At 46.9% G+C, this 15,106-nt stretch overlaps 1 protein-coding gene across 1 annotated transcript in view; it reads left to right on the top strand.

Moving 5' to 3' along the window:
* l(1)G0020 (RNA cytidine acetyltransferase l(1)G0020) overlaps positions 1 to 15,106 on the top strand; it is a 42,588-nt gene that overhangs the window by 5,332 nt on the left and 22,150 nt on the right. Inside the window, exons 6-8 of the mRNA XM_075688577.1 lie at positions 5,523 to 5,846; positions 7,993 to 8,231; positions 12,555 to 12,652. Coding sequence (XP_075544692.1) covers positions 5,523 to 5,846; positions 7,993 to 8,231; positions 12,555 to 12,652 — 661 coding nt within the window. The remainder of the gene's footprint in view (positions 1 to 5,522; positions 5,847 to 7,992; positions 8,232 to 12,554; positions 12,653 to 15,106) is intronic.

The following is a 15,106-nucleotide window of genomic DNA, read 5'->3' as shown; positions in this document are numbered from 1 at the left end:
AGGGGCTGCAGTCTCGCTGTGGTGTTTGGCGGGAGAAACTTCAGTTCAATGTGCTGCAGCTTGCAAGTCGTTTGATGGGCCGAATAGTTGTCTACCAGAAGGCAAACTCGGCGGCCCGACTTGCGCAACTCGACGTCCCAAGCCTGCAGCCATTAAACAAAATGTTGACGTGTCATCCAGGCCTTCCTATTACAGCCGTAGCGGACGGGAAGCTGTTTGCAGTTCTTGAAGCAGCGCGGTGACTTGCTCTTCCCGATCACGAATGCATACCTGCCAACCCTCCTGATTCGCCCGGGAGACTCCCGATTTTTTACTTAACTTTCCGATTGTACAATCATTGTCTTATATCTCCCGAAAAGTGGTCTCTGTTCATGCAATAATGGTTTTTGCGAAACCGGCACTGCGGAATTTACAGCCACGTCGCAATCGTCAGCATCACCAACAACGGCTGCACTAGCACCATCGGCATCATCTACTAAGCAGCCGACTTTGGTGCCTAGTGTGTGTAGTTGTGTGTGCTTGTGTGTGTGTGTGTGCGGGGGGGGGGGGTGTGGCAGATATACACCCCAAAGGGTGTAAACTTTTTTAGAGTGTAGATAAAGACATGCCTCTTATAGGCCATGTGTGTGCGGTGCACCGTGTAAAGTTAGAATCCTCGTGTGCTTGATGCCATGGCGCTATCAAAGCCCAAGAAAAGGTATTTGCAGAAGTTCTTGCGATCTTATACTTCTGAATGTCCGTGCTTTTTGACATCAAGAAAAGAACATTTTGTACAACGTGTGGATGCGACGTTAGCATGTCTCACGGTGGCAAAGGTGACTTGAAACTGTACATTTCCACGGCGAAGCTTCAAATCTATGTTCGCACCGCTCATCAGCAAGACAGCATAGTGAACTTTCTCCGGAATAACTACGACGACAGTGTCATATGTGTGGAGTGCCTGTTTACGGGATTCCTCGTCGAACGCAACCTACCCTTTAGTGTCAGCGACGACGTTGGGCTTCTTCTATGGAAAATGTTTCCGAAATGCGACGAGGCGACGAGGCAACTCTGAATAATGCGGAGGTGGCCAACCAAAAATTTATTTCACAGGCATCACTCTCAAGTCTTCGTTTCTTTATTCGGAGTTTCGCTCAGCTGCTGCCCCAAGATTCCAATGAATCTGTTGAAGATGCTTTAGATGCTCTCGAAGCTGAGTAAATAAAACGTCTCCCGATTTTTTTTATCTCTCCAGGTTGGCAGGTATGCAAATGGCCGTAGCTTGCACAAGCTGTCCATGTTGGCCACAAGCAGCAACAACACACGCACTTTGCTCATTTTACTGCCGTGACATGAGGTCCCACGAAGAGCGAGTGTCTTATTCGGCAACATTTGCCGAGAGACCAGTTTCGTCTGCATTGAAGATTTCTGCAGGCGAAAACTTCGCAGTGATCTTAGGCCACTTCTCAGAAAGCCACTGCTGCATCTATTGGCTGCTGACAGCCCCAGTTTCGCCTGAAATGGCCTTTCCTACAATGCCGTGGCGGTTTTTAAACTGTTGCAGTCACCCAGTGCCACCACAAAAGTTCTCTTGGCCAAGAGCCGTAGCAAACCATTTGGCCTTTTCGATTAACATTGGGCCATCCACGGGAATATTTTTCACTCGGATTTCAAGCAACCACGTATAGAGTACCTTCTCCACTTTGTCGAAAGCAGCAGGGCGCACATGACACGCTCCAGAGCGACTTTCCTCACCTGCTTTAAGCTTGCTGTCCTGTTTGTTTTTTAACAACGCACTTAAAGTACTCCGCGTAATGCCGAATGCATCTGCCACGGAGGACTTCTTTCCTCCGTTCTCGACGCGCCAGATTACCTTAAGCTTTCTTGCCAAGTCCAGATTCTTCCTCTTTTTTATGTCTGCGGATACCATAGCTCACCAGATGATCGCAGTCATACACGCGACACACGGCACGTTGAAACACGGGCACACAGAAGAAAAACGCACGAGGTGCAGATGGAGCGGTCCGAGCGAAGCCTAGCCAAGCAGCAGTCAACGGGGCTGTGAAGGAACGACAAAGGGAAAAGAAAAAAAGAGAGCGGGGATAAAGATGGCAGAATATGTTGTCGAAGGCGCTGCGGGCGCAATCGCCACTTCGCTATGCTTCGTTTTTTGAGCCCTCTCTGTCTCTCTTGTCTCCCCTGGTCCACGAGCGACCGTGCCAGACCCCTCACACAACCGGTTTTCTCTCTCTTCCTTTCTCCAGGAAGTGTGGCTTGGAAACGTCGCTGCACGTCTCCATGCCGCGCACTCTTCGCTGAGCTCCAATGACCTTGCCCAATGCACACATCGGTGGTACAGGAGGAGCGAGAGAACTCGCGCCGGTGGGGCGCAAAAACGGGGCCAAGGCTCGGCGTCTCCGTTGCTAGGCGACGGCCACGCATGCGCAGAGGAGGAGCCTGCTGACTGACTCTGTGGAAATGTTCTCCCCCGAGGACTGGACACGAATGTCTTTGGAAAAAGCGCACCTTCCAGGGGCGCGGTGCGGCGTTCGATATATCGAATGTCCGGCGAAAATGGAATTCCATATACTACGCAATTGTCCTATACGTTTACATAGTATATTCAAGGGGGTAATCTGTGTATTCGATATAGCCAATGATTCGAAATCTGCAGGGTCGATATATCCGGGTGTGACTGTATGCTGCACTTAGTCTTGCTGCTGCAGTAGTAGGCTTGCATTCAGTTCCTTGGCACTAAAGCAAACACCAGACAGACTTTCGCAGGCACTTCAGCTGGCCTGTGGCTCAATATTGCCCAGTGAGACTTGTGGGGTCTCTCACCCGTACTCTTGGGACAAAGGAACGACAACACAGTAGTGCAAACAATCACAAGGGCATTTATTGCACCTTTCATAGCTCAGTGCCTGCTAGCCGAGTTGCTATCCACAAAACATGCCAATGGGCGCGCGACAAATCTAGAAGTCTGACTCACCGCGACCGGAAGCGAGCAGATATGTTCGCCCCATGCTGGATCCCAACGCCTGGTCCTTCGCGTGTATGGTCACGCGAATCGTGGCGCGTTCGAAGGCGGCCACGCGAGGCGGTCTCGCAGAAGCATCGGTCGCCGTGCGCGCGGAATGTCCGCGCCGTTCGCCGACCCGCCGGGGAAGCGACAGCCCGTCCTCCCCTGCGCCCCCAAGTAACCCTGCCGTGAGGCGGCGTTAGCAACGCAACACTCGCGCCATCTCTCGCACTGCGCCCCAACCACATCGACCGCCGTGGGCATCACGCAGGCCGCGCGGTGAAGCCGGATTACAGGAGATGCGCCATGCGGGAAAAACATATCAGGGGACGCGCGAGAGTCGCGCATCCCCACATCCCCCCAACCTTAAATCACTACATATTCCGGCAAGACATGTGACACGGTCAAACATCAAACGGTGCTTCGCGAACAAGGTAGAACATTAAACAGTGGCCGCGCCGAGGAAATGTCCACGCTGTCCATAGCATGCGAGCCGACATTGTCCTTGGGTGCACCGCTGGCGTCCGCCGGTCACAGCGGCACCTTTGCAGACTCGACGGCACGATGCCAGGCCAGGACTCCGGAGACGACGACGCAGTAGTCGGTACGAACAAGCGTCGCTCGCGCCGACGCGCCCTGCTGGGAAGAGCCGCCGTAGCTGTCGGTGACCGCCGGCTCTTTGGTCCGCCGCCGAGGGTTGTGAGCTGGATGCAGGAGGCCGCCGAAGACGCTGCGCCGAACTAGCCACAGCATCACCATCGCCCGGGGCGACTCGATCGTAGTCCGGGGCAGCAGCGCAGACGATGTGCAGGTGACAGCAAGCCAGGGGTGACTCCAATCACGCTGTGTACATTCAACACACTCGGCAAACACTAAAGTAGTGCAAGGGAGAGGAATTATGCATGCGCATCGCCCACGTGGCACGATGTTCAACTCGGCCAGCAGAGGATCGGGCAGCTACTCAGATGCTAAATTCACGTGAACGAAGCTCGCTTTCTTGAGTCTAACGAGTAATTTCAATTCGTGCGAGGCTAACTAGAATGAGGGAAGCAACTTGCAACACCTCAACGCCACGGTCCACCAGGTTGTGTCCCTTCACGTGCGACAGGCAGCTTCGTAAAGCCTTAGGCCTAAAGCGTCGCTACCCTGACAACAACCGGCATCCAAAAACAACACCCAAAATGGGCGCAAAACAGGCAGCCGCGAGGAGACGTCAGCTCTGTGAGGTGGTCCTACTCCGCTCGGTGCACACAGCATCCGAGTTGACGGCGCCCACCGTCCCAGACGGTGTCGGAGCGCCCGGTGCCAGGCCGCAATACCAGTCAGCCCGTAGTGGGCCACCCGGCTCCCAGAGCCGCGACTTCATCCGAGTCAAAGAGATAGAAGAAGCTATTTACATAAGAAATTCGGATCACCCACGAGGCTTCCGTACTCACTCGCTTCAGGCTTGCCACTGCTTCGCGGGCGCTCAGCCTCGCTCTCCCAGGATGCAGACCACGTGGCTCTCGTACTGACGAATGTCATTAAAAAAAACACTTGCAAAAAAGCTTAGCATGTTGATATGTTCAAACACACTACAGCCACCATCACCTCGCTCAAGAAAGCACGCCGCCGACGCTAGCGATCAAAATCCACGCTAGGCCTACGCTTCGGTTCAAACAAAGGTCTCGAATGAAGCAAACTGTTAAAACTATCGTCCGATGCCCCAAGAGTCCTACGTTGGGCAGCCAGATGTGGGGTTTCTCATCACACCCGTGCTCTTGGGACAAAGGAACGACAGCAGAGTAGTGCAAACAATCACAAGGGCATTTATTGCACCTTTCATAGCTCAGTGCCTGCTAGCCGAGTTACTATCCACAAAACATGCCGATGGGCGCGCGACAAATCTAGAAGTCTGACTCACCGCGACCGGAAGCGAGCGAATATGTTCGCCCCATGCTGGATCCCAACGCCTGGTCCTTCGCGTGTATGGTCACGCGAATCGTGGCGCGTTCGAAGGCGGCCACGCGAGGCGGTCTCGCAGAAGCATCGGTCGCCGCGCGCGTGGAATGTCCGCGCCGTTTGCCGACCCGCCGAGGAAGCGACAGCCCGTCCTCCCCTGCGCCCCCAAGTAACCCTGCCGTGAGGCGGCGTTAGCAACGCAACACTCGCGCCATCTCTCGCACTGCGCCCCAACCACATCGACCGCCGTGGGCATCACGCAGACCACGCGGCGAAGCCGGATTACAGGAGACGCGCCACGCGGGAAAAACATATCAGGGGACGTGCGAGAGTCGCGCATCCCCACAGACTTTGTGGTGGCTTTTCATCTAGAAGCTTATTGAAGTCTCTCCTCGTTTTGTGCATCCCTTTTCCTTTCCCAAGGAAGCTGAATAGAGAGAAATGTAGGAAAGAGAACTGCTTTTGGTGTCCCTCACATTTTTGCTATAAGCAACTTCTCGAAACCTTCTCAGATCTTCTTTTTTTTATCTCAGTGTGAGATGACTGGGTGACTGATTCAATGGTAAATTTCTGTTCTCAGGACCAAGAGGCACAAGAGCTTTCGGAGTTGAAAGAATCTCTGCAGGACACGCAGCCACTTGGAGTGCTAATAAACTGCTGCAGCACATGTGACCAGGCTCAGGCAGTGCTCAAGTTTGTTGATGCCATTACAGAGAAAACTTTCCGGACCACTGTGGCTGTGACGGCAGCTCGAGGCCGTGGCAAATCGGCTGCACTGGGCCTGGCTGTTGCTGCTGCTGTGGCATTTGGCTACTCCAACATTTTTGTCACTGCACCTAGCCCGGAGAACTTGAAGACTCTGTTTGAATTCATCCTCAAGGGCTTTGATGCTCTTAAATATGAGGTATGCCTGTCACTTTGTGGAATCTTTTTGATGTTTGTCCGGTTTGATACTGCCGAGTTATCATAGTGTGCCACACTGCTCGTGATGTTTTATGTATGTGTATAAATAAAACAAATCATTCTTTTATTTCAGGATAGCTATTTTTAAATGTTATTGAAAGCCTTTTTAGAAACATTCTATATATATTCAGTAAATGAGCGTTCTAACGAAGTCGAAGGGGGAGCCATAATTATTATTGCATGTGCTGCACTATGAATTTTTATGAGGATTTCAAAAGGAATTTCCCTAACTTCTTTGTATCCATTAGTATTTTGTTATACAGTTAAACCTCAGTGTAACGAAATCGGTAAAATCAGCAATTTGCTTTGTTGTATTGAAATTTCGTCGTACTGAAATTCGACCTTTTATGCAAATAAATAGTTGCTGGATGATTTTTCTTATGCAGAAAGTTGCCGCAAAATTTTCTGAATTATTGGGCTATAATAAAAAAAAAAAAGCAAATTTGAATGGGAAGGCAATTAATTTTGATAAACTTGGGAGTCTGCAATGAATGATATGGTTTCATGCTACGTCTGTCGACAGTATCTTCATGTGGGCAGTTTACACAAATGGCAGATTACCTCTACAGCAGGGTGTATGGCTGCGTATGCGCTTAGCTGCACTTACAGCCCTGCGCGCACCAATTTACCCTCACTCTGTACCCCCCCTACCGCCCCCTCGTGTGCACTTGATTGCGTTACTGCAAACTTGCTCCCCTCCCTCTTTCCCTTTACTCGCACGGGAAGCCCTCACTCATGAAGGCAGCGTCTTTCCTGTCTCACCTAACCATGCTGTGACTCGCACCTAAAGCACATAGTGCGCGGGGCACAATAGGATCTTATTGCACTTGGAATTTATACGGAACATGATATGGCTTCACTTCAATGATCACTCTTGTCGTGCGGCGAGCAATTTGAGAGGTGCATTTGCAAGCAGCTGCTTGTAATGTAATTATTTGACCATATATGTCCGCGGAAGTTTCCATTGTCTCAGCATCCCTTTGTGGCGGCAGTGAAATTTCGTTATATTGAAATTGCATATAAACACATTTCATTATATTGAGGTTCTAAATACATGATGTATTGTGGGGCAAGAGGGTATGAAAAGTACGATACTTTCTTAGATTGAGATTTTTGTTATATTGAAGATCGTTATATCAAGGCTTAACTGTATACTTTATTGTTATTACGAGATTCAGAACTCATTTGAACTTCCCACAAATTTTAATAGCATGTTTAACTAGGGATGGCCAAATATTCAAGATATCAAATAGAAATTAAATAGCTTGTCTTACTTAGTATGTGTTTGATCTGAGAACTAAAAATGTAATATTTTTTAAAGATTCACTTCTCTCCAACCATATGGGTGCAGTATGATTGCTTGAGCATCCTAGTTGCTTCAACTGCTTCCTCTTTGTTTTTTCTTCCGAGTAATATTTCTCCTCGAGTACATTGTTTGTTTTTCTGGTGACCACTTTTCACTGGCTAACCCCTGTGATAAAGTTTTTGCTCAAGGCAAGACAGACTGACAGACTTCATTTATAGGAACTTTCTCAAATGTTTCTGATTCAATAGGGAAACAAAGTTGTCTGTAATTAAATTACGTATGAGATGCAAAGACTGTTTTATGTTCTAGAATGCATGCAAGCACCAGCAATTGCACTGAAATGTGCAATGAGTCGGGTGTGAATAGGCAATGCGCCTGACCTGCGGATAAGATTTCAACGACTGATGGCTCTGTTAGCTGCTGCCGTTGTGCTTGAGTGTTACTCGTTTTTCTGGGCACAAGTTCGCCCAATAAAGAGTTCATTTCATGACTCGCAGTTGTTTTACTGTCTTGTTCATCAGTGTCTCTACAACATGACAATATGGAGGTCATTGTTAACCTTACACTAATGCATAAGCAGTGCAAGTTTCCACATCTAGTTTGCATGTAGCTCCGTTTAGTTATGTTGCTCCATAGCCAATGTTGTGATCACCCAAGCTGTCATGACCTTTTCTTCTTTAGGGAAAAGGGTAGTCGCCGCTCACCACACTTGGTAGATTACAGTACCTGGTATTTCGTATGTGTACACACTATGTGTTCATTTCATGTGTCCATGTGGCAGGAGCATCAGGACTATGAAGTGGTGCAATCGACCAATCCGGAGCTGAACAAAGCAGTTGTGCGTGTGACAGTGTCTCATGAAGACCATCGACAAGTGATTCAGTATGTGCATCCATCAGATGCGCACCTGCTTGGGCAAGCTGAACTTCTGGTGATTGACGAAGCAGCGGCCATTCCCCTTCCCTTGGTGCAGAAGCTCCTCGGTCCTTACCTGGTCTTCCTCTCATCTACCATCAATGGGTAGGCAGTGTTCTTTGATGTATTTTTGTGTAAGCATATTAATCTTAATTCAGATGTTTGACCTCTCTGTACAGCCTATCTGCATTTTGTGAACAATAGTGCTAAGGGCATTGGAAGCACTAGGTGGCTAGTATGGCTAAGAAATGGTGGAGCAATGTCTCGTCTGCCACTAAGTTATTTGGTCTGGTATCTGCAGTGGCAGTTGTCAGTCTTACAAATGTCTTAGGGACCAAAAAGTTTTTAAAATGAGAAAAGCATTTTTAAAATGGTATTCGGGTATCTGTAGGTAGTCTGATTGTATCCATGGTGGCTACTAACCGTCTAGCAGTGTAGATATTTCAATATTTTTTGTTGCAGTATTTAATTAAAAGTTAGCTTTGTTTCTTTCTTTTTTTGCATTTTTACAAAACACCGTGCAGTCTTTTAGGAGCGATGTCTTGGCTATCAGGGCACCTAGAACCATAATCTTTATTACAGCATTTAGGTAAATGCATAATTCACACAAGGGTAGGAGCAGATTTTCAAATATTGGTTCTAACTTATTTTTTCTTGCTGGCTACATTTCGAACACACCACTTTGAAGTGCTTGATGATTGTTGGTACAGTGGAATCTCATTGATATAGTTCTGCACAATACATTTTTCTGGATAATAGTATGCTTCTTTTTCTTCTCCCAGCCAATGTCCCTAGGAGGAATGCATTTTCATACGGTTATTTCAATCGCGCTTTCACCTGAAATTGGATAATAGCACTGCAGAAGGGGGCTTTTACTGGTATTTCTAAAGCTCATAACTTCTGATCCTATTGCACTAGCTTAAGTAACATTGCACTAGCCTAAATACCACTGCAACAACCCACAAACTACATGTTAAGCCCCAGGCACTTTGGAGGGAAAACGCACACTGCGTACCGTTGGCATTTATGCGATACTGTGGCAGTGTAGCCATACCAACTGGCGCTGTGCTGCTGCTCATTTGAGTGAGGGAACGGCAAGTTCTTTTTTTAACTTCCAGAAGAACTTTCTTACGGTGCATTAAAAAGAAGAAAGTTCAGCACATACTGATGTGTGTGATGGCTGCTTTTCGTGTGGCCTCGAGTGATGCTGCTCTGCATAACGTGTTATGCGGAGCAGTTTGCTAGACTCTACACGAGCCTTTGCTTTTGAGTTTGTCACCGATAATGCCTATTTTCATATTTTTTGGAGCTTGCTTTGGTTATGAAGATTTTTCGGTGATAAGTTTTATTTTCCAGCTCTCGTGAAGATCGTGTCAATGCGACTCCACTGTACTTGTTATACCAAAATAATGTTCCTTTCATTGTGAACCTTATGCTTCTATAATCGAGCTCTGTGCCTAAGGCACTATTTTGGTTAGTAGTCATTGGCTCCATTGTTCCTGTAAACAATTGTAATTTATTTCTAATTAACATTTGAACTAATTATTCCTTTTAAATATGATGGAATGTTTGAAATCAATACAAAAAACTGAACTATATTGTGCTGTTTTATTAAATTTGATAAAGGAGCTCTAAAGAAGGCTTTAAACCTCACTCCCCTCCTTAACCTGGCCGTGATGGCCGCATTTTGGTATGGGCAAAATGCAAAAATTCCTGTGTACTCTTCATTGGATGCACATTCATTCGAGGGGTCAAAATTAACTTGGAGTTCCCCATTACGGCCTGCCCTATAATTGTATCATGGTTTTGACACATAAAACTTATTTTTTTATTAGCTCTGCTTTAATAGGCATAGCCAAAAAACTTCAGCCCTAACACTGCCTGCGTCATCATGTATAGTTACGAAGTCGAGCATGTGATTGAAGCCCATTTTTTTCGGGACAAAACACATTTAAGAGGGGTCAGGGCATTGTGAACAAGGTGCCCATGAGGGAGCCAAAATGTTGAAAACAATTTGAAATCCTTTTTTGGTTGGTGTCTTGACCCCTCCTTTCAATAAAGATGTAGTATAGTTGTCTATCATACGCAGCTTATGTCGGCTAATGGCTGTAGCTATGAGATTCATTATTTGTTTTTGGAACGAGAATTTGGCACATGCAGCTAAGTGTGAGCTGTCGATATGACACTACAGTAAAAGCTTGTTAATTCGAAGTCCGCTGGACCATGAAAAATCTGCAAATTAAATGGCTTTTCAAATGACCCCAAACTTTAAAAGTAGGGCAAAACTATGCGACATAAGCGTGTAATGTTTATTTTCCATGTAGCAAGACTACTCAAGGCAATAATTGATGCAGGATTGCTTGCTACAGTAGTTTGCTGCACTAAGAGTTGTGATCTTTGGCCCACTAATCATGTGCAGCATCCTGCATCGCCTCTGCTACACTCAACAAAACGGCAAACGATATTCAGGGACTTGATAACTGCCACTAACGCAGGTGCACAAGTGGGCTCATACAGTAATCGTCCCTGCCATTGCCTACTGGCCCACTGTTGGGGACTTCATCCTCCACATTAGCATGTAGTCGGAGAAGCCTTGTCAGCCTAGTCCATCACTCCCATTGCCATTCTGTACACTAGCAGAAACGCGCACATGGCTGAAACTTGTCATGTGGTTGGCAATTGTACACACACAATACACCAGCGGTGGGGAGAATGTGACAACACGGGTGCCACATTTATTGATGAGGATGGTACTCTGACTCGCTTCTTTGTAGCAGGTGGAAACACACAAAATTAATGTGCACAGCTAAAACAATGCAGGCACTTTGCACAGCTGTACGACCTATCAGTAGTACTCACATTGCGGAATCCTGTGCTTATCCAATCAGTGGTGTCCGAATCCCAATTCCAGAGATGGGTCTCTCGGAACTGATCTCGAAGGTCATCTATTTATGTACTGCAAGCACCAGAAGCAATTGCAGTAGCTGGAAACACATCATTGCTGCTATATTTCTGACACAGCCTCGCCGAAAGTGTGTCCTAGCATGCCAGTCTTTGAAGCCACAACTGGAAACTACGAATTATTCGCATGGATGTGCATTGAATTTTCGATTTATCCAGTATAACCTGCATTCAAATTATGGGACTGCGCGAATTCTATAAATTAACAAAATATTCAAATAAAGCAAAATATAATTATCAAGGTTTCACTGTACAATTAACCTCGACATAATGAATCTCAGTATAACAAAATTCTCGATATAATGATACAGTATCTAACTTTTCATAGCATCTTGGCCATAGAACACCATGTATTTAAAACCTCACTATAACGAAGTGTGTTTATATGCGAGTTCAATATAATGAAATTTCACTACAATAGACAATAAATGGAAACTTCCTTGGACGAAGATGGTCAAATGAGTGAATTACAAGCGGCTGCTTGCAAACGCACCTCTCAAGCAGTGCGCAGCGCACGACAAGAGCGACTGCCGAAGTGGAGCCACATCATGTGCCATATAAAGTCCTAGTGCGATAAGATCCTGTCACACTGCGTGCTTTAGGTGCGCGTGAAAATGTGCGAGGGTGGGACAAGAAAGATGGTGGCCTCATGAGTGCCGCCTTCCTGCACGAGCAAAGCGAAAGAAACGGATGGGAGTGAGCCCATGGTAACGTGATAAAGTGCGCGAGTCGGCGGGGGCTAAGTTGGTGTGCATCTTGATATCTGGCGCACATCTCGGCCGTGGCTGCGCATTTCTGTGAGCGCGACTGAGCACATACAGAGCCGCACACCCTGCTTTAGAGGTAATCTGTCGTGTGTGCAAAGAGTGGGCATGCTGAGACTGAGTGGCACCATGTAAGCTATCTTACCGCTCATTTAGTATTGGAGGTTGCGTAATCTCAAGTATCGGTGATCTGTTGGAGCGAGAGGCAGACGAAAAGCATTCGCTCCCCGCCGCCGGCACTTTTCTTGATAGCGTCTTGCAGTGCAGGCGACGCTATCAGCAGCGGGGGCAGAATGCATGCTTCCGGGAAGTGTGGCTGGCTTCGCTTAATTTGTACCACCAAGATATCATCAACGTATGTGGCATGAAGCTGTATCATCATCGCCGACTCACAAATTTATCAAGTTGAATTGTTTTCTCATTAAAATTTGCTTTTTTTTATTGCCCGTTAGTTTGTAAAATTCTGCGGCCCTTTTCTGTGTAAGAAGAATCGATAGGTGACTGTACTTATTTGCAGAAAAGGTTGAATTTCAATTTTAAAAAATTTCGATGTAACAAATCAAATTGTCCATTTTGCCGACTTCGTTATATTGAGGTTTAACTGTATATCATGACTGTGGGGAGAGGCACTACTTATTTCCTTTTAGCAAGTGACATGCCTTATCTCGCATCATGACTTCTTTCATGATGTCTTTCTTTGCAGGTATGAAGGTACAGGTCGATCTTTGTCCCTGAAGTTGATTCAGCAGCTTCGACAGCAGTCCGCTGTTGCTTCAAACGAAAACAGCAAGTGTGTTGGAGGTGAGCAAATTGTGTAACCATATCTCATTTGGGCAACCAGAATGGGAATAATGGGAATTGTTTGTTCTTGCAGTCAGAGGCAACCTTGATATTTGACATCGCGAATGTAGACAAAGGACGGCAAAAGAGGCGACAAACCAAGGCAAGTGCGGACTGCAAACTTGGGCCCAGGAGCAAGGGTGCTTTTCACCAAGTCAGGTAGGAAGACATTGTTGTCGGCATGGACAAGCCTGCTGAGGCTCTTTCTTGAAGTCGGCGTGTTGCGTTGGAGGTGAAGTGACAAGGCCTGTAGCCACATTTGTTCCACCATATGGTCGATGAGTGCATTGAACACCCGCCACATTTTCTGCTCGGTTCCGAGACTCGTTTTTTTCCCTCCTATCTGGACGTACAGGGACTTGCGGTACAGCCGTCCTTGTCTCAGCATCTGGGAACACAGGATTTTGCAGACCCTCAGCTCATGACTAGTGGATGGACTGAAGCCACCAAACGTGTACTTCTAGAGGAAGCTGCTTGGCATGAATGCAGAATGAAAGTACGTGAGTGTGATGCATGGTGATGGCTATGAGGGTTACCAAAAAGGACGAGTGTGAGTCAAACATTGCGGATCAACACCAGCTAGCCCGGTTGCATACCTTACTGCAGTTTATTTCTAGTTCTTCGGGCCCCTATAACTCGGTGCTCATGCACTCATCCTTTCTGGTAACCCCCCATAGCTACCGCCATGTCGCGCTCGTGTGCTTTCATTCTGCATTTGTGCCAAGCATCTTCCTCTAGAAGTACATGTCATGTTCAGTGGCTTCAGTTCATGCACTAGTCGTAGGTTGACGATCTGCAAAATCCTGCAGTCTGAGTGGCTGAGACAAGGATGCCTGTACCCCGAGTCCCTGTATGTCCAGATACAGCAGAAGAAAAAAAAAAGAGCCTCAGAAACGAACCAAAAAGAAAAGTCGGTGGGAGTTCAATTCACCCATTGAACATGTGGTGAAACAAATGCAGTTGCAGGCCTTGTTGCTTCATCTCTGCTGCAACGCGCCGACTACAAGAAAGAGCCTCAGCCCACACAGACAGCAATGTCTCCATATCTGACTTGTGAAAAGCATCCTCGCTCTTGGGCCTAAGGTTGCAGTCAGCGCTTGCTTCGTGGCGTTCTCACCCGTGCTCTTGGGACAAAGGAACAACAACACAGTAGTGCAAACAATCACAAGGGCATTTATTGCACCTTTCATAGACTAAGGCCTGCTAGCTGAGTTGCTATCCACAAAACATGCCGATGAGCGCGCGACAAATTGCAGAAGTCCGACTCACCGCGACGGATAATGAGCGAATATGTCTGCCCCATGCTGGACACCAATGTCTGGTCATTCATGTGCACGGTCACACGAATGGTGGCACGTTCGAACGATCGTGTTCATCCATTCAGGGGTAGGCTTCACGAGATGGTCTTCGCGAGATCAGCGCACACGCAGAACGTCGGCGCCGCTTTCCGGCCCTGAGCCAAAGGGGAAAAGCCTTCTCTTTTTTTGCGCCTAAGTGACCCTGCCGTTAGGTGGCGTTAGCAGAGCCACACTTGCGCCATCTCTCGTACTACCCTGCAAGCATACCGACCGCCGCAGCAAAGCCACGCGGCAAAGCCAGATTACATGAGACAAGAGCTATGTGAGAAAACAACATCTCAGGGGACGCGTGAGAATCGTGCATCCCCACACCTCTCACCGTCTTTTGTCTATGTTCGCACTGTTGAACTACACGAATCAACACCAACATGCCTGGTCGCATACCTTAGAAGCGGTTCCCCTAACTTCTGTTATCGTTTTAGAAATTAACAGACTCTGTACAGTAGAATCTCGATAATATGAACATCTCAGGACGACGCTTAAATTTGGTTAACCCGAAATTCATATTCCACAAAAACATTACAAATCTGGAAATTAAGGGGGAAACAGCAATGAAATGGCTAAGATTTCCGACTTCGTAGGGATTTTTTTTCTGCAATCCGAAGACAGTCCTTTATCTTATGGCGAAATAGTTGGAAGAAATAGACAACATATTTCGACAAAAATTGGGCACTTTGGTGTGTTGTCTTCGAAATAGGGAAAACAATTGGGCTTCGAAAAGTGCTAATGCTCATTGCGTGGCTTTCCATTTATGCAGTGCTGCCATCTTCTATTTCCATCTTCTATTATTTCCCATCTTCAGTTCCTATTATCTGCTGTGCCACTAAAAGCAGTTTGCAGCATTTGAAATTTAACACGCTTTAAGCCCATTGACTTGGGCCGGGACCCTTGAAAAATTTTTGTCAAGTGTGATCATTTCACGAAAATTCTACTAGCACTATGACTGCTAGGTATTAATATAAAAAGATGTGTTATTTCCACCTTGTATGTTAAAAATTAAAAAAAATTAAATTATGGGGTTTTACGTGCCAAAACCACTTTCTGATTATGAGGCACG

Source organism: Dermacentor variabilis, chromosome 4, assembly GCF_050947875.1.
Source record: "Dermacentor variabilis isolate Ectoservices chromosome 4, ASM5094787v1, whole genome shotgun sequence".
Taxonomy (NCBI): Eukaryota; Metazoa; Arthropoda; class Arachnida; order Ixodida; family Ixodidae; genus Dermacentor; species Dermacentor variabilis.
This window is presented reverse-complemented; position numbering and strand designations above follow the sequence as displayed.